The sequence below is a fragment of the Halichoerus grypus genome, chromosome 8, assembly GCF_964656455.1.
Source record: "Halichoerus grypus chromosome 8, mHalGry1.hap1.1, whole genome shotgun sequence".
Classification (NCBI taxonomy): Eukaryota; Metazoa; Chordata; class Mammalia; order Carnivora; family Phocidae; genus Halichoerus; species Halichoerus grypus.
In genome coordinates this window covers 4,669,406-4,693,685 of record NC_135719.1, presented here as the reverse complement: position 1 = coordinate 4,693,685, position 24,280 = coordinate 4,669,406, and the positions used below count along the sequence as shown (strand labels likewise).

Below are 24,280 nucleotides of genomic sequence, written 5' to 3'. Positions count from 1 at the left end.
GGCTCCCTGCTCAGTGGGGAGTCTGCTTCTCCCTCTCCCTCTGCTGCTCCCCTCCCCTGCTTGTGCTCTCTCTCTCTCTCAAATAAATAAATAAAATCTTCAAAAAAAGAAAACATTAAAATTTAAAAAATAAAACTGTTTGGAACAGATAACACCTTCTTTTTTTTTTTTTTTAAAGATTTTATTTATTCCTTTGAGACACAGAGATACAGAGAGAGAGAGAGAGCATGAGTAGGGGGAGAGGCAGAGGGAGAGGGAGAAGCAGGCTCCCTGCTGAGCCAGGAGCCCGATGCGGGGCTCGATCCCAGGACCCTGGGATCATGACCTGAGCTGAAGGCAGACGCTTAACCATCCGAGCCACCCAGGCGCCCCAGATAACACCTTCTAACAGTACAAAAGGGGACGTTGTAGAAAGTAAGTCTGCCTCCACACCAACCCCCGTCAGCTGGTTCCTGCCCCAAGGCAACTGCCCTCCTTTGCAGAGCCTTTTAACGATACTTTGCGCCCACACAATGCCATTCCCACCCTTCCCTGCACGTAGACCAGCACAGCATACACCCTGTTGGCACCTGCCCCTTTCCCATTTGAGAAGCTGTCTTGGAAATCATTCCCTAACGGCCCATGCGAGCCTCCTCCTCCTCGTTTCCAGACTCTCCGTGCACTGCTGCCTGGTCATCGTGGTTAGGAAACTGGTGGTCCCCTGACAGACGTTTGAGTGGTTGGCCGTCATTACTATTATCCATCAGACTGCAGTGGAGACGCGCTGGTGGGGGCGCCAGGGCCCCGGCCAGGAGGAAGGGATGTGAGGGCAGTTTTGAAGGAAGAATCGATGAGGCCTGGAGTAGGCAGAGAGGTGACAAGCCTGGTAACAGGAAACCAGGTGACAGGACTGCAGGGCCCCCATGAGTCTAGTTCTGAGCTCGTTGGTCCTGAGTGGGGATGCAATACTAGAGAGATGCAGGCCCAAACCTTCGGGGGGGAGGTTAAGGCCAGAGGCCTGGGCTTGGGACTGAGCTCATGAAGGAGGAGCACCGCTGTGCAAGGCGCTAGGCCCTGAGCCAGCTCCTTTACTCCTCACAGCAACGTGAGAAATCGGCATTATCCCCACTTTACAGACGAGGGGATAAAAACTGATGGGCTCCAGTCCTGCATCTCTGCCATTGCACAGGCCTCCTCTGTGGGCGGGAGGAGACGGGGGAGACCGCCGGGTGGGTGGGCAACAGAGGGGACAGAGTGCTTCCAAAGAGGCCCCGTTTGTGACCTCAGGCACTGAATTCAGAGCTGCTTTCTCCACCCGGTCAGGTCTCCGCGTGGCAAGGCCTTGGACGAAGTGGGGCGTCTGGGGTCTGCTGGGCCCTGGGTACCGGGCCGGCTAGCTGCCTCTAACCCGGGGCTCTTGCTCTTCCCTGGCAGGTTCTGCCCATTGTCATCTTCTTCAGCTGTGTCATGTCCATTCTGTACTATGTGGGCCTCATGGAGTGGGTGATCCAGAAGGTGAGTTCCCAACGCCACGGCCTCTGGGCTCTCGGGGAGCTACCTACCCGTGGGGCTCCTGCTCTCCCAGAAGGCCTTGCACCCAGAGCCCGAACCCTCCCTCACTCCCCAGCTCTGAGAGCCTGAACCTTCCCAGGACCCTGCTCCCGGGGTCCATACCCTCCCAGAATCCTGCTCCTGGGGTCTACACTTCCCACTCAGAGTCTACTGTTTGCAGAGTCTCTTGTCCTGATACTAAAGGGAGATGGCACCAAATACAATGTGGTCTTTGTGTGAGGGAAGTTGGCAGAACTGAGGCTGCTTTGAGAAGAAATATCAGGGAAAGAAATCATTTGTACCAAAAAGATCTTGAGAGACCGGAGCAGTGGGCCACGTGGGCCAGACTTAGCTGGTGTGCATGTCAAATCCTGTGCTTATGTTCATAAAATGTGCCGCACGAAACCAGGACACAGGAGGTGGCATCGGGCGGTGATTGGACCTGGCCATGGGGATGAGTCTGAGGTTTTAGCCTATCGAGCTCAGCATAAACCAGGGGCAGCAGGGGGCCACCAGAAAGACAAAACCACCTGTTATGTAAGGAGTGCGCAGCGCAGGGCACGAGGGAGGCAGTTCTCTCCAAACCCGGAGTGTGTGTTCGGCCAAGGGGCTTTGGCAACTGAAGCCTCAGGGGAACAGTGACAGGGCCCGACCCCATGCCCTCCACAGCATGGTTGCAGGACGTAGGGCTGCTGAGCCTGGAAAAGAGGCTAGGATGGAGGAGGTGAGGGTAGGAGAGCCGTCTCCAGATGCCTATAAAAGAAGGGTTAGGGAGGTTCCTGCAGCTGGGAGAAATTCCAGGGAAGCAGACTTCATCTTGATTGAAAGGAAGAACTTTCGAATACAATGTTTCCCAAAGCCTTTTTCACAAAACTCCAGCTCCATGGAGGGTTAACACATGTTACGAGGTAAAGGGATCCCATGGTCAAATACTTTTGTGAAGCTGGGCTAGACAAATTCGAACAGGTTTTTTGTGCAGGACTTCTCAGAGCCTTTTTCTAAGCTATGTATTTGGTAACCTCCAAGGTGTGTGTGTACAGAAATTCTCAAGTATATTGGGCCAGGGAACCCTTTTGTATGGAGACAGAGAACATGCATGTGAGAAGCCCTGTTGTAGTGATTGGAGCTATCCTAAGGTGGAGTCGGGGGGCCTTGGGAAGTGGTAAGCCCCCATGAATGGAGGTGTGAAAGGAGAAATGTAGGTGAGGGTTTCCTATGCCGGGCTGGAAGTTGGAAGGAAGACTTACCAGGTGCTTCCACCCTGCCCCTGACTCTCTCCGACTCGGGTTTGCCTGCCCACAAGGAGCTCTCTGCCTCCTAGATCAGCTGGCTGCTGCAGGCCACCATGGGCACAATGGCCACTGAGACCCTGAGTGTGGCTGGAAACATCTTTGTGAGCCAGGTGGGTACTGCAGCCCCTGCCCTCATGCTCAGCAGCAGCATTCCCGGCGGGGTGGGGGATGGGGGCGGCGGGGGGCGGTCCTGGGTCCTCAGAGCTCTGATTCAGGCAGCGGAAGAGACACTTGGACCTTCTCCCAGGGTCACCAAAGGCCGCTGCCCTGGAGATGCTCTGTTCGGGGGTGCACTCTTTGCCTGAGTCATGCCAGGGAGGATGGCCTCTGTCTGGCACCTCCGACTGCCCTAGGCCATGGAGGTCTTCATCCGCTTAGAGACTCACAAATCCTACAGGTGGCGTCCACCTTTCTCCCTTCCTGTAGAAACAGGCTCGAGGGTGGGAACAGCTTGCCACGACCCCACAATATAAGTCAGGACTTAGAATCCACCTGTTCCCTTTCCTGGGCAGTGTTCCTTACATGACATCATTTTGTCTTCTTTTTTACCCTCCTTCTTTCTGAAATGTATTTTCCAAAGTAAATGTGACTCTAAAGGGCCATGTCGGCCCTGAGCCCCTTTCAGAAGGCCCGGTCCTCCTGGGGGTGAGACCCCAGAGCCCGTTCCAGGGACCTAGCCCATCGGAACAACATTGGGGTCACCAAAAGTCCCTTTTTGCCACAGAAAACCATATTTCACTGGACAGTTTAGGAAACTAGAGCATATTTTCATCTTTTTGGCAATAGTACCACTGGGTTGATTTCAAAGGGGTTTTTTTTAAGCCAATGAAGACAGATGTGCTCTTAGATAAATTGTCTCAAATCCCTTCAGATGTTTAAAATGAAGCAAAAGAGAAAGAAATACTGAAATACGAAAGCACGTCTTTAAATGAAATGTGGCAAATGTGCTCCATGGTTTTTGCTGAGAAAATACAAATTTTAGGTGAATGGGATTTGGCTGATGTGAAGAGCTCCCCAAGTGAACTGACTTTGGACCGGTTGGTGGGCACATTGACCTAGACCCCTGGGTCTTTGCCTCGCTTCCCCCAAGGGAAGGGGATGGGGAGCCTCTGAGGATCAGCAGCATCATCTCAGCCCTGATGCTGGTGGCCTGGGTCCTCTTCTCTGGCCACACTCTGTCCCTAGGGGGTTGCACCAGCCCCATGGCTTAACCGCTTCAAGTGTCACCCCAGACCCTAGCTCCAGCGTGACCCACCCAACTGCCCCTTGACCTTCCCCTTGGGTACCTTCAGGGCATCTCAGATTCACCACACCAAGTCCAAGCAGGTTAACCCCGATTCCCTCCTCCTCCCAGCTGCACGCTTCCAAGTCTTTCTCTTCTCAGGAAAGGGTACTTCCTGCAGTGTCTTCCACGAAGTCGATCAGACAAAACTCCAGGAGTCTTCCTTCCTTCCTCGGCTGCCCTCGCTCCCGGCAGCCTCCGGCCCACCTGCCCCCTCTCCTCCAGCTCCAGCGCCCCACCCTCACCCCCTCTGCCACAGGCACACGGGCCTGCTCGTGGGTCCTCAAAACTGCTAAGCTCAAATCTGCCCCAGGACCCTTGCTGTGCACCCTGCCTGCAATGCTGTGCTACCAAATCCAACCGATGGCCCCTGTGGTCTCAGCTCCAATGTCACCTCCTCGGACAGCCCTTGCCTGTTAATTCTAAACACCCCGCAACCACCAGGCATTCACCAGCACACATCTCCGTAGCTTTAGCACCGTCTACGAGACACTGTTTATCTACCTGGTTCCTTGCTGGTTATCCATTTCTTCCCATAACCCACCCTCTTCCACTGCTCCCAGGATAAAAACTGTGCGGTCAGGGGTTCTATCTTGTTTACCCCCAATCCCTATTCTATAGAAGGGTCTGGAACATAGGAGGTGCTCAATAACTGTTCATTAAATGAATAAATGAATGGCTCCAGGCTTGCCCAGATGCCCTGGAGTAAACACACCACCGAATGCCCATCTCCTTTCTTTCTGGCAACCCCTATGGCTTCATTAAAAGCTCAGGCCTGGCGTTCCATCCACTTCTGGCCCTTTGCCTGAACAGAGGTAATTCTCTGAACCTCTCTGATTCTCTGTTTGCTCTCCTGGAAAAGGGGGATGACCACTTCTTTCTCAGAAGGTCGTGAGTGATGAATGGGAGGTGCCAGGACCTAGTGGGCACTTGACCCAGGGGAGCGTCATCAGGCCAAGAGGAAGGGCTGGGGGTCCTTGCCTAGAGCCAGGCCAATGCCAAGGATCAGGGAGGCCCAGCCAAGTACAGACTACGGTCCCGACCCTGCCTTGCTGACTCTGCCCCTGGGATCCCCGGGACCCCCTGCGACTTGTGCCCACTCCCGGGGGAAGGGGGGACACCCTGGCCGTCTGACATCTTTCCTGTTTGCAGACGGAGGCTCCTCTGCTGATCCGGCCCTACCTGGCCGACATGACTCTGTCCGAAATCCACGCCGTCATGACCGGAGGCTATGCTACCATCGCTGGCAGCCTGCTGGGCGCCTACATCTCCTTTGGGGTATGTCGAGCTCTCCCTGTGCTTGCTGAAAACCTCCAGAACCTGAAACCCTCCTTTTGTGGGAGCCGCACACAGCTCGTGGCCGGAGCAACCTAGAGTCTTCCGACGTGGGCTGCGCCGGGAAGGCGGGCCAGGTGGGGGGACCGTCCGGCCTTCTCGCGTGGCCACGGGGGGCAAGAGTTCCCAGTGTTCCACCTACTGAGCACCTCTCCTGTACCAGGCACAGTGCTAGGTATCTCGACATTCCCATTTTACAGATGAGGAAGTTGAGGCTCAGAGAATAGGCGAGATGCCCCAGCCAGGATTCGAGCCCACATCTGTCTCACTCTAAGACTCATACACACAGTCCCTCACCTGGGCTGTCCCTGGAGATCTGTCCTTCTCCCCCTGCCCTCCTCTTCCCCACACCCTTGCTGGGCACAAGTCCTTCCTCTGCTCCTAAATTATTGCTTATGCAGCTTTTGAGCGCAATACATTTCTAGGTCAAATTCCAATGGTGTGACTCAAGCCCTTACACCAATCCCAATCCTGCGTGGCAAGCAGAGATGAATCTTCCCATGTGTCCCCTACAAAGTGCCTGGTAATAGCGCTCTGCATTTGTTAAACACTCTGTACTTCTTTGTGCTTCCACATGCAAATCTTTAAAGATCTTAATGTTTTTCTTAACTATCAAAGAAATTCTTGCTTCTTGCAGAAGCGAGGAAAGTAAAAAAAAAAAAAGAACTTCTTCAAACCCACTTCTCAAGGGAACTGCTTTTACTAGATTAGAAGTTTAGAACAGCAGTTCTCTTGACTGAGAGCTTGTTAGAAATGCAAATTCTTGGGCCCCCCCGCAGACCCACTGAATCAGAAATGCTGGGGATGGGGCCCATATCCTGTATTATAACAAGCCTTCCAGATGACTCTAGTGCTCAATTTGAGGACCATTGACTTAAAATTCATCATTCCAGATCTGTCTGTGTCGTCATTTAAGTATGTATACCTGAATACACACATACTCGCTTTCTTTTTTTACTAAAAATGAAGTAATTGTACCCTTGGTTTTCGGCAGTTTGCCGTTTTCTTGCAAAATCTGAGCATGACATGAAATCCAGAAGTAAAAAGGAAAAGGTTGACAGAGCTACTCATAAAGATGAAAAATGTCTATATGGTGAAAGTCACAATTTTTAAAAAGTTTAAATGATTGATCAGGTGAAAATAGTTCATAAATCATAAAAAGATATTCCAGCTCACTGATAGTCAAAGAAATTAAAACAATAGTAACTTCTGTTTCTTCTAGAAGATGTGCAATATTTTACATGCTTCTATTTTTTAAAAAATACTTTATTTATTTGCCAGAGAGAGAGAGAGAGCACAAGCAGGGGCAGCAGCAGGAAGAGGGAGAGGGAGAAGCAGACTCCCCACTGAGCAGGGAGCCTGACAGGGGCTTGGGGCTCGATCCCAGACCCCTGAGATCAGGACCTGAGCTGAACGCAGACACTTAACCAACTGAGCCACCCAGGCGTCCATTTACATGCCTCTAAATGGCAGGGCTATAGGGCGCTCTTGACGGGAGTGTAATTTGCTGTCACCTTTTGGGAGAACATCTGTCAGTCAGTTTAAATACTCTTTCCCAGGCGCCTGGTGGCTCAGTCAGTTAAGCGTCTGCCTTCAGCTCAGATCATGATCCCAGGGTCCAGAGATCGGGCTCCCTGCTTGGCAGGGAGCCTGCTTCTCCCTGTCTCTCTATCCCTCTCCCTCTGCCCCTCCGCCCTGCTCTCTCTCACGCTCGCTCTCGCTCTCTTTCAAATAAATAAATAAAATCTTAAAAAAAAATACTCTTTCCCTTTGATCCAGTTAGGAATATTATGATACGGAGATATTTTCTTTCTTTTTTTTTTTTTTTAAGATTTTATTTATTTGCGAGAGAGAGAATGAGAGCATGAGAGGAAGGAGGGTCAGAGGGAGAAGCAGACTCCCCGCCGAGCAGGGAGCCCGATGTGGGACTCGATCCCAGGACTCCAGGATCATGACCTGAGCCGAAGGCAGTCGCTTAACCAACTGAGCCACCCAGGCGCCCCATACGGAGATATTTTCATAAGTGGTCAAAAAATGCCAAATTCCAACGTTATTTGTAATAACAAAAAAAAAAAAAAAGGAAAGAAAGAGCGAGCAACAACCTAAATGTCATCCATATCATGTGCTGTCGCTCAGCCCCTAGAGTGAGGGGGGCCTCCTGGTGCGGATGGAGAGTGTGGCCTGCCTTTCGCTGCCTGCAGGGTCTCAAGAGTGTGTGTGTGTGGGGGGGGGATGCTAGAATAACCCACCCTGTCCCCTCCCCTGGTCCCGAATTCCACCTGTCTTTCTCATCTCTGTTCTTGGGAGTGGGCATGGGGATGAGCCAACCTGCCCTTGGGGCACATGGGCCACACTGGTAAGCTCAGCTGCCTGAAGAACTCCCCGGGCAGAGCAGATGCTGTGTGACTTTCCCAAAAGGCCCCTTGTGCTCTGGCGTTTTGATCTTCTGGGCTTGGCACCCTCCGGACGAGAATTTGAGAGATCATCTGGTTCACCAAGGCCTAGAGAGAGCCCACCACCCCGAATTGATTTTGGAAGGAATTTGATGTTTCAAAAATGGAAACTCACAACTTTGTTCCTGAAACCTTTTTCATGGCAGTGTGTTGGGGGGCGGGGGGGTGCCACCGTTTGTTGGGACTTAGGGCTTTTACATGTCTTGGTATTGCTCTGGTTTCCACAGTCAGTTAAAAGAAGGGTATTCCCACTGCGTGAGTCTTGCTGCCATTACTTAAGATTAAAATACCGGGAGAACTCTCCCTATTCCACAATCTGCCTTGCCACTCAGCTTCCTTTCCTTCTTGTCTCAGGCCAGAGTCCAGGCCCAGCCCCGGGCAGTCGGGCCTCCCTCTGAAGGGACCTGGGTGCCCACTTCCCTTTAGCTCAGCAGAATGTGCAGAGGCCGCCAAATCTCCACGCACAGGGTCTGGTACGAAGCCCCAATCCCCATAGCTGGCCCAGGTGAAAAGCACCCCACAGACCTTCCTTCCCTCCTTCCCTCCCTGCTCTGGATGGGCCTTTAGTCTGGAATCCGAGAAGCTCTCTTCTGCCCCCACCTGGCACTTGGCTGCCACTGCAGCAGCCCCAGGGCCTTCTCCCACAGCCTCGCCTTCCCACCCTCTCCCCTCTTCATTCCCTGCGCCCCCCCGCCCACCCCGGGGCAGCTCCTCACTGTGTCTTTGACTCTGCCCTCAGCCCCTGAATTCCAGAAAGGTCCCTGCACACTCCTCCTCTCTCTTTGTTGCTCAACGGGCTCCCTTTGCCCTGCTCTCCTCCTATTGGATCTTTCTACCCCTGTGCCGTCTGATGCACTGACCACTAGCCACACGAGGCTACTGAGCCCTTGAAATGTGGCTGGTCTGAAATGAGATGCGCCTTGAGACCTCGTACGGACAAAAATGGATATATTTTATGAATAAGTTTTATATTGATTACATGAATGGAAAGATAATGTTTTGGATATGTTGGGTTAAGTAAAATGCATTACCGAAAATAATTTCACCTGTTTCTCTTTACTTTTTTAATTGGCTACTAGAGAATTTAAAATCACAGACATGGTTCTCATTATATTTGTATTGGACGGCAATGGTCTAGACCTCCTCCCCTGCTCTGAGGTCCCAGGGCTCCTTTGACTGAATTCTTTCATTGTGATCTCCATTTTCTTTTCTTTTCTTTTCCTTTTTTAAGAGTTTTTATTTATTTATTTGTGAGAGAGAGAGAGAGAGAACACAAGCAGGGGGAGCGCAGGTAGAGGGAGAAGCAGACTCCCTGCTGAGCAGGGAGCCTGATGTGGGGCTTGATCCCAGATCCCTGGGATCAGGACCTGAGCCAAAGGCAGACTCTTAACCGACTGAGCCACCCAGGCGTCCCTATACATTTCCCTTTTCACCGTAGTTCCCCAAAACTCTAAAGCAGGCCCCAGCCCTCTCCACTAACCCCAGAAACTGGTCTCTCTCCCCACTCCTTTGGCTCAGGGGCCACTGTGAGGGGAGCTGTGAACACAGGCTGGGCAGGGTCATGTTGAGGGGATCAGTCACTGATGCTCCTCAATCGTGCAAGAGTGGGGGCCCCTAGGATAGGGTCTGTGAGGTTCTGAGCAGGGCTGAGAGTCTACCACTTAGTTTCCACATCTGTAAAATGGGCAGAATTTCTGCCCACCTCACAGCAGTTTAAGAGTTAAATGCAATACTAGAAAACAGAACAGTGTTGAAAAAGTGGTATTTCTTTCTCTGACATATTAGGGTCAGAAATCCATCCTTCTGAAACTGGCCCATTTTATGCTTTGTAGTTGTGTGGATTTTTTTTCCTTTCTCAGTAAAGTTTTTTTTTTTTTTTTAAGATTTTATTTATTTATTTGACAGAGAGAGAGCGCGCACAAGCAGGGGGAGAGGGAGAGGGAGAAGCTCCCTGCTCAGCCCCGATGCAGGGCTCTATCCCAGGACCCTGGGATCAGGACCTGAGCCGAAGGCAGACGCTTAACCAAGCCACCCAGGTGCCCCAGTAAAGTTATTTTTGATGGAGGGTGCATACCCTCTATCCCTCTCCACATGGGACCCCCTTTGGGTAGAGAGAGGAAAGCTTTGAGCAGAAGTAGGCCCTGGGATGCTGGGGCAGAAGGTGTTCCTGACGGGGCGCCTGCAGGCAGGACTGGGGGTGTCAGCCTGAGGAGTCGCTGGCAGTGGGGAGGACTGGCCCCGTGCCCCAGGGAGGCCAGTCTGGGCAGAACTCACCCCTTTCCAAGCTGTAATGACCAGCTGGAGCCCTTGAGGCTCTGGTCAGGCTTGGCGCACTCAGACAGCGTCCAGGAATGTGACACGGGTAGGATGTGTACCCTGCTCAAGTTGGCAAGGGTGAGCTGACCTCCAAAGTGGGGCAAGGGGGAGGGTCCTGGCTGATGGAGGGGAAAGTCCCCATGGGATCTGGGCAGCTCCACAGAGGCAGGTGACGTCCCAAAGCCCAGCCTGGAACATCCAGGTTCTGGTTTCTTCTGGCAAGGAGCGGGGCCTGCACACCGAGGGCCTAGGATAGGGTGTGCAAGAGGTGGGCGTTGGTGCTGATACTCATGTTAAGGGATTTCTACTCCCAACTGAAAAGAAACAAAGGGGGTTTAAAAGAAGGAGGAAGGGCGCCGGGGTGGCTCAGTCGGTTAAGCGTCCAACTCTTGGCGTCAGCTCGGATCATGACCTCAGATGGAGCCCCCCATGGCAGCTTGACAATGCTTAGCCGTTCCCTTGTTGTTAAGATGTTTGGGTTGGTTCTAATTTTTCCACTTGGTAAATAATACAGTGTTGGGAAAATATCCCATCCATCTCTGGGGCAGAAGACAGGGAAGCAGGGGCGCCTGGATGACTCAGTTGGTTAAGTGTCTGCCTTTGGGTCAGCTCATGATCTTGGGGTCCTGGGATTGAGCCCCTCATCGGGCTCCCTGCTCAGCAGGGAGTCTGTTTCTTCCTCTCCCTCTGCTCATGCTCTCTCTCTCAAATAAATCGATAAAACCTTAAAAAAAAACAACAACAGGGAAGCAAAGGGTTTGAGGCCATAGTAAGGATACTAATTCAGGAAGGATGAATCCCTGGGGCCCAGGTTGCTCTGCCATCCTGCTGGGAAGGAATTCGGTAGCATGGCTCCTGTAGACAGACCCAGGGCCAAAGGGTGGCTGTTTTGGTGGCAGATTTCCTAAGGGCTCTCTGACCACAGCAGTGGATGCGATGGGCCACCTTGAAATGGTGAGCTCCCTGTCACAGTAAGTATTCAAGGCGGGAATCCTATAGAGGAAGGACATTCCTATATTATGAGGTCAAATGAGGTAACCGCTTGGATCCATCCCAGCTCTTGTTCTGTGAGCTTTGAAACCATCACAAACCCTTCAGCCGGTGGTGGACCAGCCCTCAGATGACTGGCCAAAGGAAGACAGCCCAGAAGGGAAGGAAGAACTCTGACCTTGGAGCCAAAAGACATGAAGGTTCTAATTCCTTCTCTGACTTCATTTTGGGCAGGTCCCATTTAATCTTGGGGGGCCTCAGTTTCCTCGTCCACGCCGTGCCGTGGCTGACACCACTTGCTGGGTCTCACTGACCCAAGTACTGCAGGGAAAGAGGACGTTCTGTGCATCCAGCCTGTGACCCTTTACCCAGAAAAGGTATCATTACTGTCGCCAACGACGACAGCAGTACTGACCACGAGGACACACCCAATGAGGCAGAGCACCCATGCCCCCTGCTGCCCTGGGCTGCACTCCTGACCCCAACACTTCCCTGTCTCCCTCTGTCTCCGGGTAAGCCTCACTCCCATTCCTGCAGATCGATGCCGCCTCCCTGATTGCCGCCTCCGTGATGGCCGCCCCTTGTGCCTTGGCCCTGTCCAAGCTGGTCTACCCGGAGGTGGAGGAGTCCAAGTTTAAGGGTGCAGAAGGGGTGAAACTGACTGGAGGGTGAGCACAGCGGGAGGGTAGCCTGGGGGGGTGGGGGGTGGGGGGGCGCAGGGGGGAGGGGCGGGGGGGAGGGGGGAGGAACGCTGCGGGGGGAGCAGGAGGGGGTCTGGGGGAGCAGAGGGGAGGGGAGGGAGGTGGGAAGAGAGGTCGGGCTGGGGGAGGAGGGGAGGGAGGTTGCAGGGAGCAGGGGGGTCTGGGGGGAGCAGAGGGTGAGGGGTGGGAGAGAAGGGGAGGGGAGGGGGAGGGCGGTGGGGGGAGGGGGCAGGAGCATAGGCCGAGGCAGCGGCGTCTGGTTCTCTCTGCCCAACGCCAGGCCCCCTCCTCCTTCACTGCCCCGGGTCGTGGCTTCGCGCCTTAATTTCCAGGCTCGGACCAGAGGGAAAGGCCCGGCAGGTCACATGGGACAGCGGCCTGTTGCACGTGTGCTGGGGAGGGTCCTGAGAAGGCCCCAGGCCACCTGTTCCCGGGGCCTGGAGCTCCCGCACCAGCGTGTCAGTCACACAGTGACTCAGCACCACCCCTGATCGCCTCACCTGCCAACACCTCTTCCTCGTAGCCGAACAAGCACCGTGTGACCCTGGCTTTGGTGTTGAGAAGGCCCCAGCGAGCTTGGGGCACAGTGCGCAGGTCCAGAGCTGCGCCCCTGCAGAAACAGAGTGTGGGCCACATCTAAAATGTTAAGTTTTCTAATAGTTGTGGTTTTCACAAAGTCAAAAGAAACAGGTGATTTTATTAACAAATTTTTTAATCCAGTATGTCCAAAATATTGTCATTTCAACATGTGATCAATATAAAACATTATTAATGAGCTATTTCACGTTCTTTTGTATTTGTCCCGAATCTCTGAAATCTGGTCCGCGTTCACGCTTACAACACACCTCGGTGCTGGCCAGCCTCCTCCCAAGTGCTCGGAAGCCACGTGTGGCCGGTGGCTCCCACACGTGGACACAGCACCGTGCCGGGCCTTATCCCGGCGCTCGGACCAGCCCCTTTCCCCCCCTGGGTCTCAGAAACAAAACAAAATACTTCGTCCAAGCTTCCACTCTGAGCCGACAGGATGCGGAGCCCCACTGTTTGTGGGGACAGGCCAATCATGGTGGTCCTTGGTCCCAAAACAGAGACGCCCAGAACCTCTTAGAAGCAGCCAGCAATGGGGCCACTGTCTCCGTGAAGCTGGTGGGGAACATCGGAGCCAACCTGATTGCTTTCCTGGCGTTGCTGGCCTTCGTCAACGCGGCCCTCTCCTGGCTGGGAGCCATGGTGGGTGCCCAGGAGCTCAGCTTCCAGGTACCGTTGGGCTGCCCACTTGGCCCGCGAGGGGCGGCCCGGGGACGGGGGGTGGGCGGCAGGGGGTGGACACCCCGCAGATCCGCGGCCAGCCCTGGTCCTGGCCCCACCAGCTGCCCTTGCCTTGTGCCTCAGCTCATCTGCTCCTACGCCCTGCGGCCTGTGGCCTTCCTAATGGGGGTGGCCTGGGAGGACTGCCCGGTGGTGGCGGAGCTCCTGGGGATCAAGCTGTTCCTGAACGAGTTCGTGGCCTATCAGGAGCTCTCCCAGTACAAGCAGCGCCGCCTCGCAGGAGCTGAGGAGTGGGTCGGCGCCAAGAAGCAGTGGATCTCCGTGAGTGTCCCGGTCCCCTCCCTGCGGCAGGGGTGTCATGCTGCTGCTCCTGGGGCCCCTGGCAGGTGCTGTCCCAGCTCCTGGACAGGCAGGGGACACACGGAGATGGCACCCAGCCTCCCAATCCTACTGCCCTGGGCGACAAGATGGCCTCGGGTTTCACTGCCTCCTTCCCGAAGCCTCTTAGGAGGCTGAGCTGCAAGGAAAGAGCCTCTTTGGGGACACCTGAGATCTTGCCGTAGATGGGCCACCATCCTGTGTGGCTTTGGGACGGCCACAGAGCCTCGCCTCTCCTACTGGAAAGTGGTGTGATTCGTGCCACGGCTGCGCCCAGAGGGACATATGTGAGCGTCCAGTGAGCAGAGGGAGCGAGATAGGGAGGCCCCCCACATTCACAGCCAGCACATTGGATTCGGTTCCCCTGATGGCTTTTTCTGTGAAAATCTATTACTAAAAACTCTAGAGGTGCCCGGGTGGCTCGGTCGGTTAAGCATCCGACTCTTGATTTCTGCTCGGGTGATGATCTCAGGGTCGTGAGATAGAGCCCCGTGTTGGACTCCGCGCTCGGCAGGGAGTCTGCTTGGGATGCTCTCTCCCTCTCCCTCTGCTCCTCCCCACCCCTGCATGAGCACAGGCTCTCTCTCATTCTCTCGTAAAAAAACCAAAACTCTAGGGGTGCCTGGGTGGCTCAGTAGTTAAGCGTCTGCCTTCAGCTCAGGTCATGATCCCGGGGTCCTGGGATCGAGCCCCGCATCGGGCTCCCTGCTCCTCAGGAAGCCTGCTTCTCCCTCTCCCACTCCCCCTGCTTGTGTTCCTGCCCTTGCTATCTCTCTCTGTCAAATAAATAAGTAAAAATTAAAAAAAAAAAAACACCCAAAACTCTAAAAGCTCTATAAAATGAATGTTTCTAAACAAATAAAAGCTCTATGTAGCATCACTGAGAATAAAACCATTACCTGGCACCTCACCATCCTAAAATTATAGCTAGTGTTGTTTTATGCATTTTCTCCTATTCTTTTTTCAAGGGAGAGTTTACCTGGTTGTCATTACAGCATCCATCCTGTAGTGGAGCCAGCTTTCCCCGCACCAACTGTTATGACAGAAACATCTTAGATGTATGCATCCTGACATATTTAACCAATTCCTTGCTGTGGGGCCCTCCTGGGTTCATTGCCTCATTTGGCTATTTTACACAGTGCTGAAATGAACAGCTTTGTGCACAGAACCTTTCCCTCCTCTCGGATCATTTCCTCCGGAGCTTTCCCAGATGTGGGATGACTGAATCACATGGCATGAATCCTCGTGCGGTTGCTCCCAGTGACTTTCCCAAAGGGTGGTAGCGACGGAAACGTCCCCCAGCTGGGCTGTGAGGGCTGACTTTACTACACACTAAGCAGCACTGAGCAACCTCCTTAAAAAAAGTTGTGCTTACTGTAACAGGCAATAGCTCATTGTTTTAATTTGCATCTCTTGGGTTACTAGGCACTTTGAAGGGGAAATATTTTTTCTTCTTAAATTATGTTTTAAATTGTAAGGGAATGTAGCCTTCAGTTAAAAATAATAAATTGTGTGAGATCAAAAGCACAGATTTCCCTGTCCTTGTCCTCAGCCCCTGTCTGTCTCTCCTCTAGAGATAATGGATGGGATGCTCCTTTAGGATTTTTTTTTACTTTGTTCCTTTAGTAAATATTGGTTGAGACCCCCAGGGTGCCAGGCACTCTGCGAGGCACCACAAATTAAAAGGGGAAGTAGACAGACACGGTCCCTGATGTCATGGAATGTAGGCCTAGTGAAAAGCACAAGGAAGTGAAGGAATAAAAAGTAAACCACGATTTGAATGAAGTTCTACAAAGGAAACAAGAAGAGGAAACAGAAGGGTCTTCCTTGGCTGGGCTAGTCAGAAAATGCTCCCCGAGGTGTAGCATTTAGGCCAAGACCTGGAGGGAGGAGAAGGGGCCAGGTGAAGCTGGGAAGAGCATTCCAGACAAAGAAAAGACAGGTGCAAAGGCCCTGAGGTTGAACAGCACTTGTTTGGAGAAACAAAAGGAGAGAAGCACAGTTAGAGCAGGTGGTAATTGTGGAAGAGACTGGCTGAGGAGCAGTAGAAAGTTCCTGAAGATTTGACATTTTACATTTTAAGATTCCTTGAGCTGCTGTAGAGAGAGGGTGATGGTAGGTGAGCAAGCCGGATGCAGGAGCCTTAATATTTTTCCATCCATTTGTGTAAACTCTTTATGTTATAAGGACATTGACCATTTTCTATTATATTTTATACATATATATATTTCCTAGTCTTTTTTCTTCTTCATCTTGTATTTGGGGATTTTTCTTTTAACCGATTTTACACCAAATCTTTTCCTTTGTGATTTCTTCTATTATTTCTAAACTTAGAAAGTTATCTCCATTCCAGAAATCTGATAGGTATTAAATTCCTGAGACAGTATGGTGAAATATTTAAAAGCTTGAGTTTTGCAGTCAGGCAGAACTGAATTCCAATTCTTACATGGCCACCTTCTGGCTGTGTGAACCAGTTCCTCAGTTACTCAACCTCTCTGAGCCTCCGTTTGCTCCTCTCCAAAATGAGAATAATAATGCTACTTGTAAGTATAATTATTATTTGCCTATATTTTCTGTTATTTGCTGTTTAAAATATCAGTATTTATCTGCTTCAATGCTCTAGAATTGATTTTTTTATATGGTGTGAGGTATGATCTAAGCCATTTTTTTTTTTTTATTCCAAATTGTTCCATTTGGCTCTTAACACCTCTTTCTCAGAAATTAAACAACTATATAATTGGGAGGGGAAGGGGAATTACTTTGCTTAAATACCTGGTACTTTCCCTACGGTGTGACCCTTACAACAGCCGTCAGGCAGGTGCTATTATTCCCACCCTGCAGATGGAGACACTGAAATGTAAAGAGGCTATTGACTTGCTCAATCTGGGCAGGTGCTATTATTCCCACCCTGCAGATGGAGACACTGAAATGTAAAGAGGCTATTGACTTGCTCAATCTGGTCATAGGTGGGGACACGTGTGGAGCCCCACTGGCTGGGCTCCCAGTTCCTCACTGTCTTCAGGAGGCTGTCCTCAGTCCTCTTGCAGCCTGAGAGCCCCTGCAGGAAAACAAACTCCAGTCTATAGTGTTGGGAAGGGCCATTCACCAAGTGCCCCCGGGCACAGAGCTTAGGAAAGCCAACGCCAGAGGGCATAACAAGCCTGAATCAGACTGGGAAAGGGTGGCAATTAAGATAAGGGGACTGAAGGCCACAGGCAGGGGGCTGTTTCTCAGGTGGTGCGGCCTGAACTGACCTAGAGGCCATTGTGCAAGGCCTGGGGTGGGGGTGGGGTCAAGCACTGAGGGCTTCAAAGGTCAAAAACACACCGGAAGTGGATGCAACTAGGGCTGGGGAGCCAGGGTGGTATGGGGGTGCCCCGCCCCATGCAAGGGAAGCCCCACCTCATTCATATTCTGTCTTTTCAGGTCAGAGCAGAAATCCTCACGACATTTGCCCTCTGTGGATTTGCCAACTTCAGTTCCATTGGGATCATGCTGGGAGGCCTGAGTGAGTCCTGGGGGCCTCCCCAGCGCCCTGGGCGGTTGGGGGCCTGGCTCTGAAACAACTTCCTGGGATCCTTAGGCCTCAGTCCTCCCGTATGTCCAGGGCAGGGCCTGAGCAAGATGGCCGCGGAGGCTCCTCCCAGCCCTAGGACTTCTCTGCTGCCCGGGGGGGGGGGGGGGCGGCCCAGGGGTTAGCACCCTGCTCAGGAGTCTGGGGAGGGGGGGAAGATGCAGTGCTGGCCTGTCCCCTGAGGCTTTGGCCTGTCGGTTCCCATACCCACGGTGGACAGGTGGCCCTGGCGAGGAAGGAGGAGGGCCCTGCATGGTTCTGAGCCGCTCCTCACAGACCCCCTGCCTGGTGGTGTAACCATCCCATTTTACAGAGAAGGAAACTGAGTCTTGGAGAAGGGAAGTGATGGTCCCAGTCGCTCAGCTAGTTAGTGGCTGAGCCTGTATTTGATCCCAGGTCTGCCTGACGGCAAACTCACCTTCTTTTCCTACATCCGCCTCTGAGGGTGGCAGGTGTGGGGCGTTACCCGGGGCCCAAGTCAGGCCGAGGAGGACTCCCGAACTCAGGGAGCGCGCAGGAGGACATCTGTCCCTCCATCTGCCCAGAAGGGGAAGGGGAGTAGGCAGAGGCATCCAGAGGTGCAGAGTACGGGCAGAAGGGCAGAGGGCCTCCTGGTGCTCAGCACCCCGGTCTCCTTGCAGCCTCGATGGCCCCCCAGCGGAAGAGCGACTTCTCCCAGATAGTGCTCCGGGCGCTCTGCACGGGGACCTGTGTGTCGCTGGTGAATGCCTGCGTGGCCGGTGAGTGCCGGCCTGGCAGAGTCCTGATTTTCTAGCCCCATCCAGGGCCGGACACCGGGGCTCTGGCCCCTCTGGAAGTTCCAGCACGGGTGGGGAGTTGGGGGACACAGACCCTGCCCACCAGCTGCCTTCCCTGCACAGGGATCCTCTATGTGCCCCGGGGGGCCGCGGTCGACTGCACGACCCTCCTCAACACAACCGTGGGCAGCAGCAGCTTCGAGGTGTACCAGTGCTGCCGCGGGGCCTTCCAGAGGTGAGGCCCGGGCCGGCTGGGGGGCTCGGGGGCCCTGCAGTGATGGGGTGCAGAGGGCCCAAGTGCCTTAGGGGTGCCTCTGGTTCTGGGGCGAGGGGTAGAAATGTTACGGCTGTGGCCGATGTGGGGCTTGGAGACCAGACGGGGAGGAAGGGTGGGCCAGAGGCATGGAGCAGCTTTCCCAGGGTCGCACACCCCTCAGAGGCCAGCAGAGCCAGGCCCGGAGCCCAGACCGCAGCCTTTGCTTCTTTTAGCCCCAGCCCAGAGGTCAGCCGAGAGGCCCTGGACGTCTGCTGTCGATTTTACAACCACACGATCTGTGCGTAGCGGGGACAGCACGTCTTTGGCCTCCTGGGGGCTGCTCGTCCCCATGAAGTGGCTGTCCCCACCCTTCTCTCTCTCACCCTTCCCTCCTGGGGGGGGAAGCCACGGGGCTGAGACTCACCTCGGTCACGCGGTTGGGGAGGAGTTGATGGGGCGAGCGGGCAGAGAGTGGGTGGTGTGGAAGTGAGGGATGCCCCCCAATCCTCGATCCCTTCCTGCTCCCTCCCGAAATGTGAATTCTCAGGGTCACCTCTGCCTCCTTTTCTCTCCCCTCCGCATCCAAACAGCACTCTGGTCCTCTTTGTCTCCCCACCGCGGGTCTATCACGTGCACCCTTCCCTTCAGTTATGGGGTCCCTCACCCTGGGCTTTGCAGCCGCCTCCCTCCCTCCCTCCTCCTCCTCTGGCACTGGAATCTTGCTGTGGCTTACCTGGGCCAGACCCTTCCTCTACTTTCAGAGGCTCCCCGGCAGCCTTTGCCCATAGTGTTCCCAAACTGGTGTCCCGTGGAACACTGTCCCACAAGGTGTTCAGAAGGTTCCGTGATCCACCAGGCTTGGAAAATACCGGGCTAAATAAAGTTACACGGGTTTTGCTTTTGGGTTTGTTTTTGTTTTACTATGGACTCGCCAAATCTTGATCCAGATATGACAGGAGACATTCTCCAAATTTTTTCGACCATAAGAACCTTTGGGATGGGAGCATCTCCTAGTTGAGGACCCCATGGAACACAACTCAGGAAATAGTGGTTAATGTCCTAAACTGCTTTACATAATTGTAACACACTGTTTACATCGCACTGTCTGCCAGGCACTGTTCTGGGTGCTTCGTAGATTCTCTCAACCCTGACAACAACCTTATGAAGTCAGGTTCTATTATTATCCCTGGTTGAGGAATCAGAGGCCCAGAGAAGTTAAGTAACTTGCACAAAGCAACACAGCTAGGAAGAGGAAGAGGTGAGATTTGAACCCAGGCCGTCTTAGCCTCATAAGCGGCGTTGAATCTCTCAGCTAGGCTGCTGGCATCAAAGGAACTCGGTTGGGTGACTTGCCCTGACCTCCCCCCCCCCCCCCCCCCCCGCCTCGGCATTTCTCCCCAGCCCATGCTTGCTGCTCCAGGGGTCCAGGCTTCTGAGGTGTTTTACGTGCCTCTGCGCCTTCGTTCCTGGCACCCCTGTCACCCAGCAGGCCCTGTCCCTCTCCCTTTTGCCTGTGCTGCTCCTGCCGACTTCCCATTCCCCAGCGGCTTTGGCGGAGTGCCCTGCGATGCACCTGTCCCTGGGGCCGCCGGGCCACTGCTCCATCACCCACCTGTGTCACCTCCGGCTTCCCGGTTGTAGCCCGCCCTGGGCCAAGGCAGAGAGAGGACGTGCTCTCAGCTCAGCACTGCTCTGATCGCGGGGCGGGCACAGAAGTGAGGGCTCCTCAGTCATCGGACCTTCCCTCCACCCCCGTGCTCCGTCCTCCTCACTGGGCACCTGCAGAAGTCGGGAGCCCTTTGAGGGGAGGCCTGCAGACATCTGCTGGTGCCGGAAGCCCGTGCTTAACTGCATCCCAGGCAGCAGCTCTAAGTCAAGATTGGCACAGACCCCTCCACTTGCCCCTTCCACAGCTGTGACAGACATTGCTAATCGATCACAGCACTCTCCACACTGAATCCAGAAGCTCCAGAATCCCCATCAGTGGGGTGCTGGAGGCCCCCACTGCCAAGGGATTCAGGCTGCCTTTTCGGGAGAGAACTATTTGCTGCCCCTGTGCTAAGAAATAGACACTAAGAGCCCAAACTGCCATTGATTTTATGTCCCTGGCCTGGGAAGGGCTGGGGTTTTTGGAAAAGACTCTAGAAATGAAGGGTGTTGAAGCAGAGAGGGATCTTTGCAAAGAATGAGGCCCGTGCCCGTCATCTGTCCGCTCCAGGATTATGCACTGCTCGTTGATTCAGTCAAGGAATATCCATGGAGCACCTGCTTTATTAGCTCGGGCTGCCATCACAAAATACCACAGCCTGGGTGGCTTGAGCAACAGAAATCAATTCTGTCGTAGTTTTGGAGGCTGGAAGCTCAAGATCAGGGCGCCGGCACGATCAGTTTCTAGTGATGTCTCTCTTGCTAGCATGCAGACGGCCTCACACTGCAGAGAGAGAGGGAGACAGCAAGCTCTCCGGTGTTTCTTCTTGCAAGGGCACTAATCCCACTACGGGAACCCTCCTGACCTCATGTGACCCCACTTACACCCGGAGGCCCCATCTCCAAATACCATCGCCTTGGAGGTGAGGGCTTCAACATAAATTGGGGGGGAGGATGCAGTTCAGTCTGAAACACGTACCATGTGCCAGGTTCTGAGCTAGACAGGGGAACAGCAGTGAACCAAACTCTGATGGGCTAAAGCACTGGCATCTGGCTTCGAGAAGAGGGTTGGCTGGGAAGGGAAGTCCCTCCCGAGACAGGGCGTGGCTCCCAGGAAGATGACCTTGATAGGAGGGAAGGGCAAAGGATCTTTAGCAGGCTTCTCAGGTGTCCTTAGGGGGCCTGGCCAACGGCATTTTTCTGGGCTCTTAGTATAGTGGAAAGTGAAAATGATACCAGAATAGGATTGCACAAATTACGATTTATATTGTCATATATTTTAACACAGAACACACTGTAATATTGTGTTGTCCCCAAGATAATGACAAGATTTATTTTCAACTAAAGCCCGACTGAAGAATCTAAGAAGCCATTTTTATTAATCTCAAAAATTTCACTGTGATTGCCTGTTTTTATACATTAGGTTTCTTGAAATCTAGATTCTGTGCCTTCCTGTACTTAGTGTAATAGCGATCAACATATAAGATATATTTATTATGTTAAATTAAGTCCTGGTGGGGTGGTCTGCTGATGAGGATTTTTCAGCCAACATGACTACATGAATGACCTAATTTGGAGATGTGAGCAGAAGTCTGCATTCAGCAAACGTACAATTCCTCTGTGAAGTTGCTATGAGGCTTCTGAACGTCACTTTCAGTATCTATTACATGATTACAGACCTATAAACACATGTGGGCCATACTCTGAATAGCATTGTCCTCTAGTATTTTCTGTTAATGAAAATTTGTCAGAATTGTCTACTCACATGATTTGTCCTGAATGTTAACTTCTCTAAGGAGACGTGGGAAAAGGCAGCAGGACTCTGGTTGGAATCTAGGACACCTGTCTTTCATGAGAGAATGTACGCAAAATCGCACGGACAGAGGCACCTAGGTTAAGCGTCTGCTTTCGGCTTAGGTCATGATCCCAGAGTCTGGGGATCGAGTCCCGTGTTGGGCTCCCTGCTCGGCAGAGAAACTGCTTCTCTCTCTGCCCTTCACCTGGCTCGTGCTCTCTCTCAAATAAATAAATAAATCTTTTAAAAAATTGCACAGACAGTAGAATTCCAAATAATTTATGCAATACTTCCCTTAAGGGGTGGAGCAGAGCCTCCTACCCCTTAAGTGTGGGCTATGCTTAGTGACTTGCTTCCAAAGAGTACGGTATAGGGGCGCCTGGGTGGCTCAGTCATTAGGTGTCTGCCTTTGGCTCAGGTCATGGTCCCAGGGTCCTGGGATTAAGCCCCGCATCGGGCTTCCTGCTCCAAGGGGAGCCTGCTTCTCCCTCCCCCACTCCCCGTACTTGTGTTCCCTCTCTCGCTGTGTCTCTCTCTGTCAAATAAATAAATAAAATCTTAAAAAAAAAAAAAAACCAAAAGACAGAGTATGGTATAGAAATGGGGGGGAATAAGAAAGTAACTTTGCTGTAGAGAAACCTGGTAAACACTTCCTTAGCCAGGTGATCATGGTTAACATCATCAGTGACAAGTCCAGGTGATAACACATGCCCTTGATATGTTGTGTTGAAAACAACACTTCACTTCTGTGGTCTTTCTCTCCAAAGCCCATAACCCTGGTCTAACCATGAGAAAAACACCAGACAAACTCAAATTGAGAGACAGTCTACAAAACACCTAACCAGGAATCCTCAAAGCTGTCAGGGTAATGAGAATCAAAGAAAACCCGAGAAACTGTCACAGTCCCAAGCAGCCTAAGGAGACATGATGACTCAGTGTAATGTGGTATTACAGTGGGTGAATTGTGTCCCCCTCCAAAAGATAAGTCCACGTCCCAACTTCCAGTACCTGTGATTGTGACCTTAGGTGGAAATAGGGTCTTACTTAACTTTATTAACTTTATTATTTAACTTAATTAAGTTAAAGATCTCAAGAGGAGATTATCCTGAATTTAGGATGGGCCCTAAATCCAATGACTGGTGTCTTTATAAGAGAAAGGAGAGGGAAATTTGAAATTCCCCAAGGAGTCCATGTGAAGACGTAGGCAGAGACTGGAGTCATCCCTTGAAGACACAGTCCCCACCACGGTCACAAGCCAAGGAACAACCGGAGCCACCAGAAGCTAGAAGAAGCAGCAAGGATTCTTCCCTGGAGCCTGCAGAGTACGCATGCCCTATAGATTTAGGACTTCCGGCTTCCAGAACCATGAGAACAAGTTGTTGCTGTTTGAAATCACCAGGTTTGTGGAGATTTGTTGCGGCCACCCCAGGAAATGAATACAGGTGTCGTGGAGTTTAGATAAAAACACATTAACCTCAGCTTGTGAGTTGTGACAACGTGCTATAGTAATGGAAGAGGTTGGTGAGACGGGACACTGGGGACCGGCTGTATGGGGGCTCTGTGCTGTTTGTGCAGCCTCTCTATATATCTAAAACTATTCGAAAAATTTAGAAGTTTATTTTTAAAAATGGCATCAACACAAGTGCAAGGTGACTTGTAATTCAGCCTGTGGGCGGCTCTGATCCAGACGAGGCATATCCCAGCAGGCAGCCCACCCAGCGCTGCGAGGTGACCCTGGGCATTTCTTCCTTTTCCACAGCTTCTCCCCATGGCCCTGCTGTCACCTCTGCCGCCCCCCTCCCCATAGGTCCGGCTCATGGCTCCGGCCAAAGATGAATTAGGCCTGCCCTCTTTACAGCCACGTAAAGAACATCGTCTGCTTGGAATTACTTTTGACTCCGAATCAGTGAGCGCTGAGTTTGGACGGGACCCTCAAGATCACTTGGAGGGTGTCTGCCCTCCCAACTTCCCTGAGAACTTTAACACCCCCTGCACGGATGGTCTCTGTCACCATGATTTTATGTTCACATCATGAGACTCCACCCCCATGACTGCCTCTGATTGACCCGGGACTGAACACCTGACTCAGGGGAAGCCAAACCCATAGTCTTACCAATGGCCCTTCAGATTCTCGGGAAAGAATTTAAACTTAGAAAAATCTAGAAACAGAGCTGGGAGCTGAGTCACCGAAGTGGGGCTGGCTCCGAGCCGATCTCATTCCTATCCCTCCTGGAGCCTGGTTGCTCAGCTCTCCCTCACCGTCAATGAGAGCTGAATTCTTTATACAAAAATCCCCTGTAACCTGAGCTGATGTGAGAAGGTTCCTTTTACCTTGTCATCAAACGGATCCTGCCCAGGCCAGCCACTTTGTTAAACTCCTCCTTCTGCTTGGAGTCAAGTGGTTATTATTGCTTGAATACCGCCAAAACCAGACTCTCACTATCTGCCCGGGCAACCCATTTCACATTGGACAACTCCACTTCTTACATGTCCTTTTTGATTTTGCCTCAAAAATGTTTCCCTTCGATCCCAGTTTTGCCATTCTGGGCCATTCAGAACAAGTCCTATCTCATGGATATATCTTTATTGTTTGTTTGTTTAATTTTAGATTTATTTACCAAAGGAATACTTGCTCATGGGCTTTAAAAAGTCAAATCTTAGAGAAACCTTATAGACGTGTTTTATCCCTTTTCCGCATGGCAGCTCT

General features: G+C 52.4%; 1 protein-coding gene across 2 annotated transcripts in view; it reads left to right on the top strand.

Annotated features, from left to right (window-relative positions):
* SLC28A1 (solute carrier family 28 member 1) overlaps positions 1 to 19,034 on the top strand; it is a 48,477-nt gene extending 29,443 nt beyond the window's left edge. Inside the window, exons 9-18 of one of the 2 annotated variants that reach the window (XM_078078840.1) lie at positions 1,414 to 1,494; positions 2,852 to 2,932; positions 5,257 to 5,382; positions 11,736 to 11,866; positions 12,985 to 13,153; positions 13,412 to 13,486; positions 16,970 to 17,051; positions 17,759 to 17,857; positions 17,999 to 18,110; positions 18,365 to 19,034. In XM_078078840.1, the coding sequence (XP_077934966.1) occupies positions 1,414 to 1,494; positions 2,852 to 2,932; positions 5,257 to 5,382; positions 11,736 to 11,866; positions 12,985 to 13,153; positions 13,412 to 13,486; positions 16,970 to 17,051; positions 17,759 to 17,857; positions 17,999 to 18,110; positions 18,365 to 18,437 (1,029 nt within the window). In that variant the 3' untranslated portion in view covers positions 18,438 to 19,034. Of the gene's footprint in view, positions 1 to 1,413; positions 1,495 to 2,851; positions 2,933 to 5,256; positions 5,383 to 11,735; positions 11,867 to 12,984; positions 13,154 to 13,288; positions 13,487 to 16,969; positions 17,052 to 17,758; positions 17,858 to 17,998; positions 18,111 to 18,364 lie in introns of both variants that reach the window. The other variant, XM_036083095.2, reaches the window with a different exon arrangement.
* The last annotated feature ends 5,246 nt before the right edge of the window (positions 19,035 to 24,280 follow it).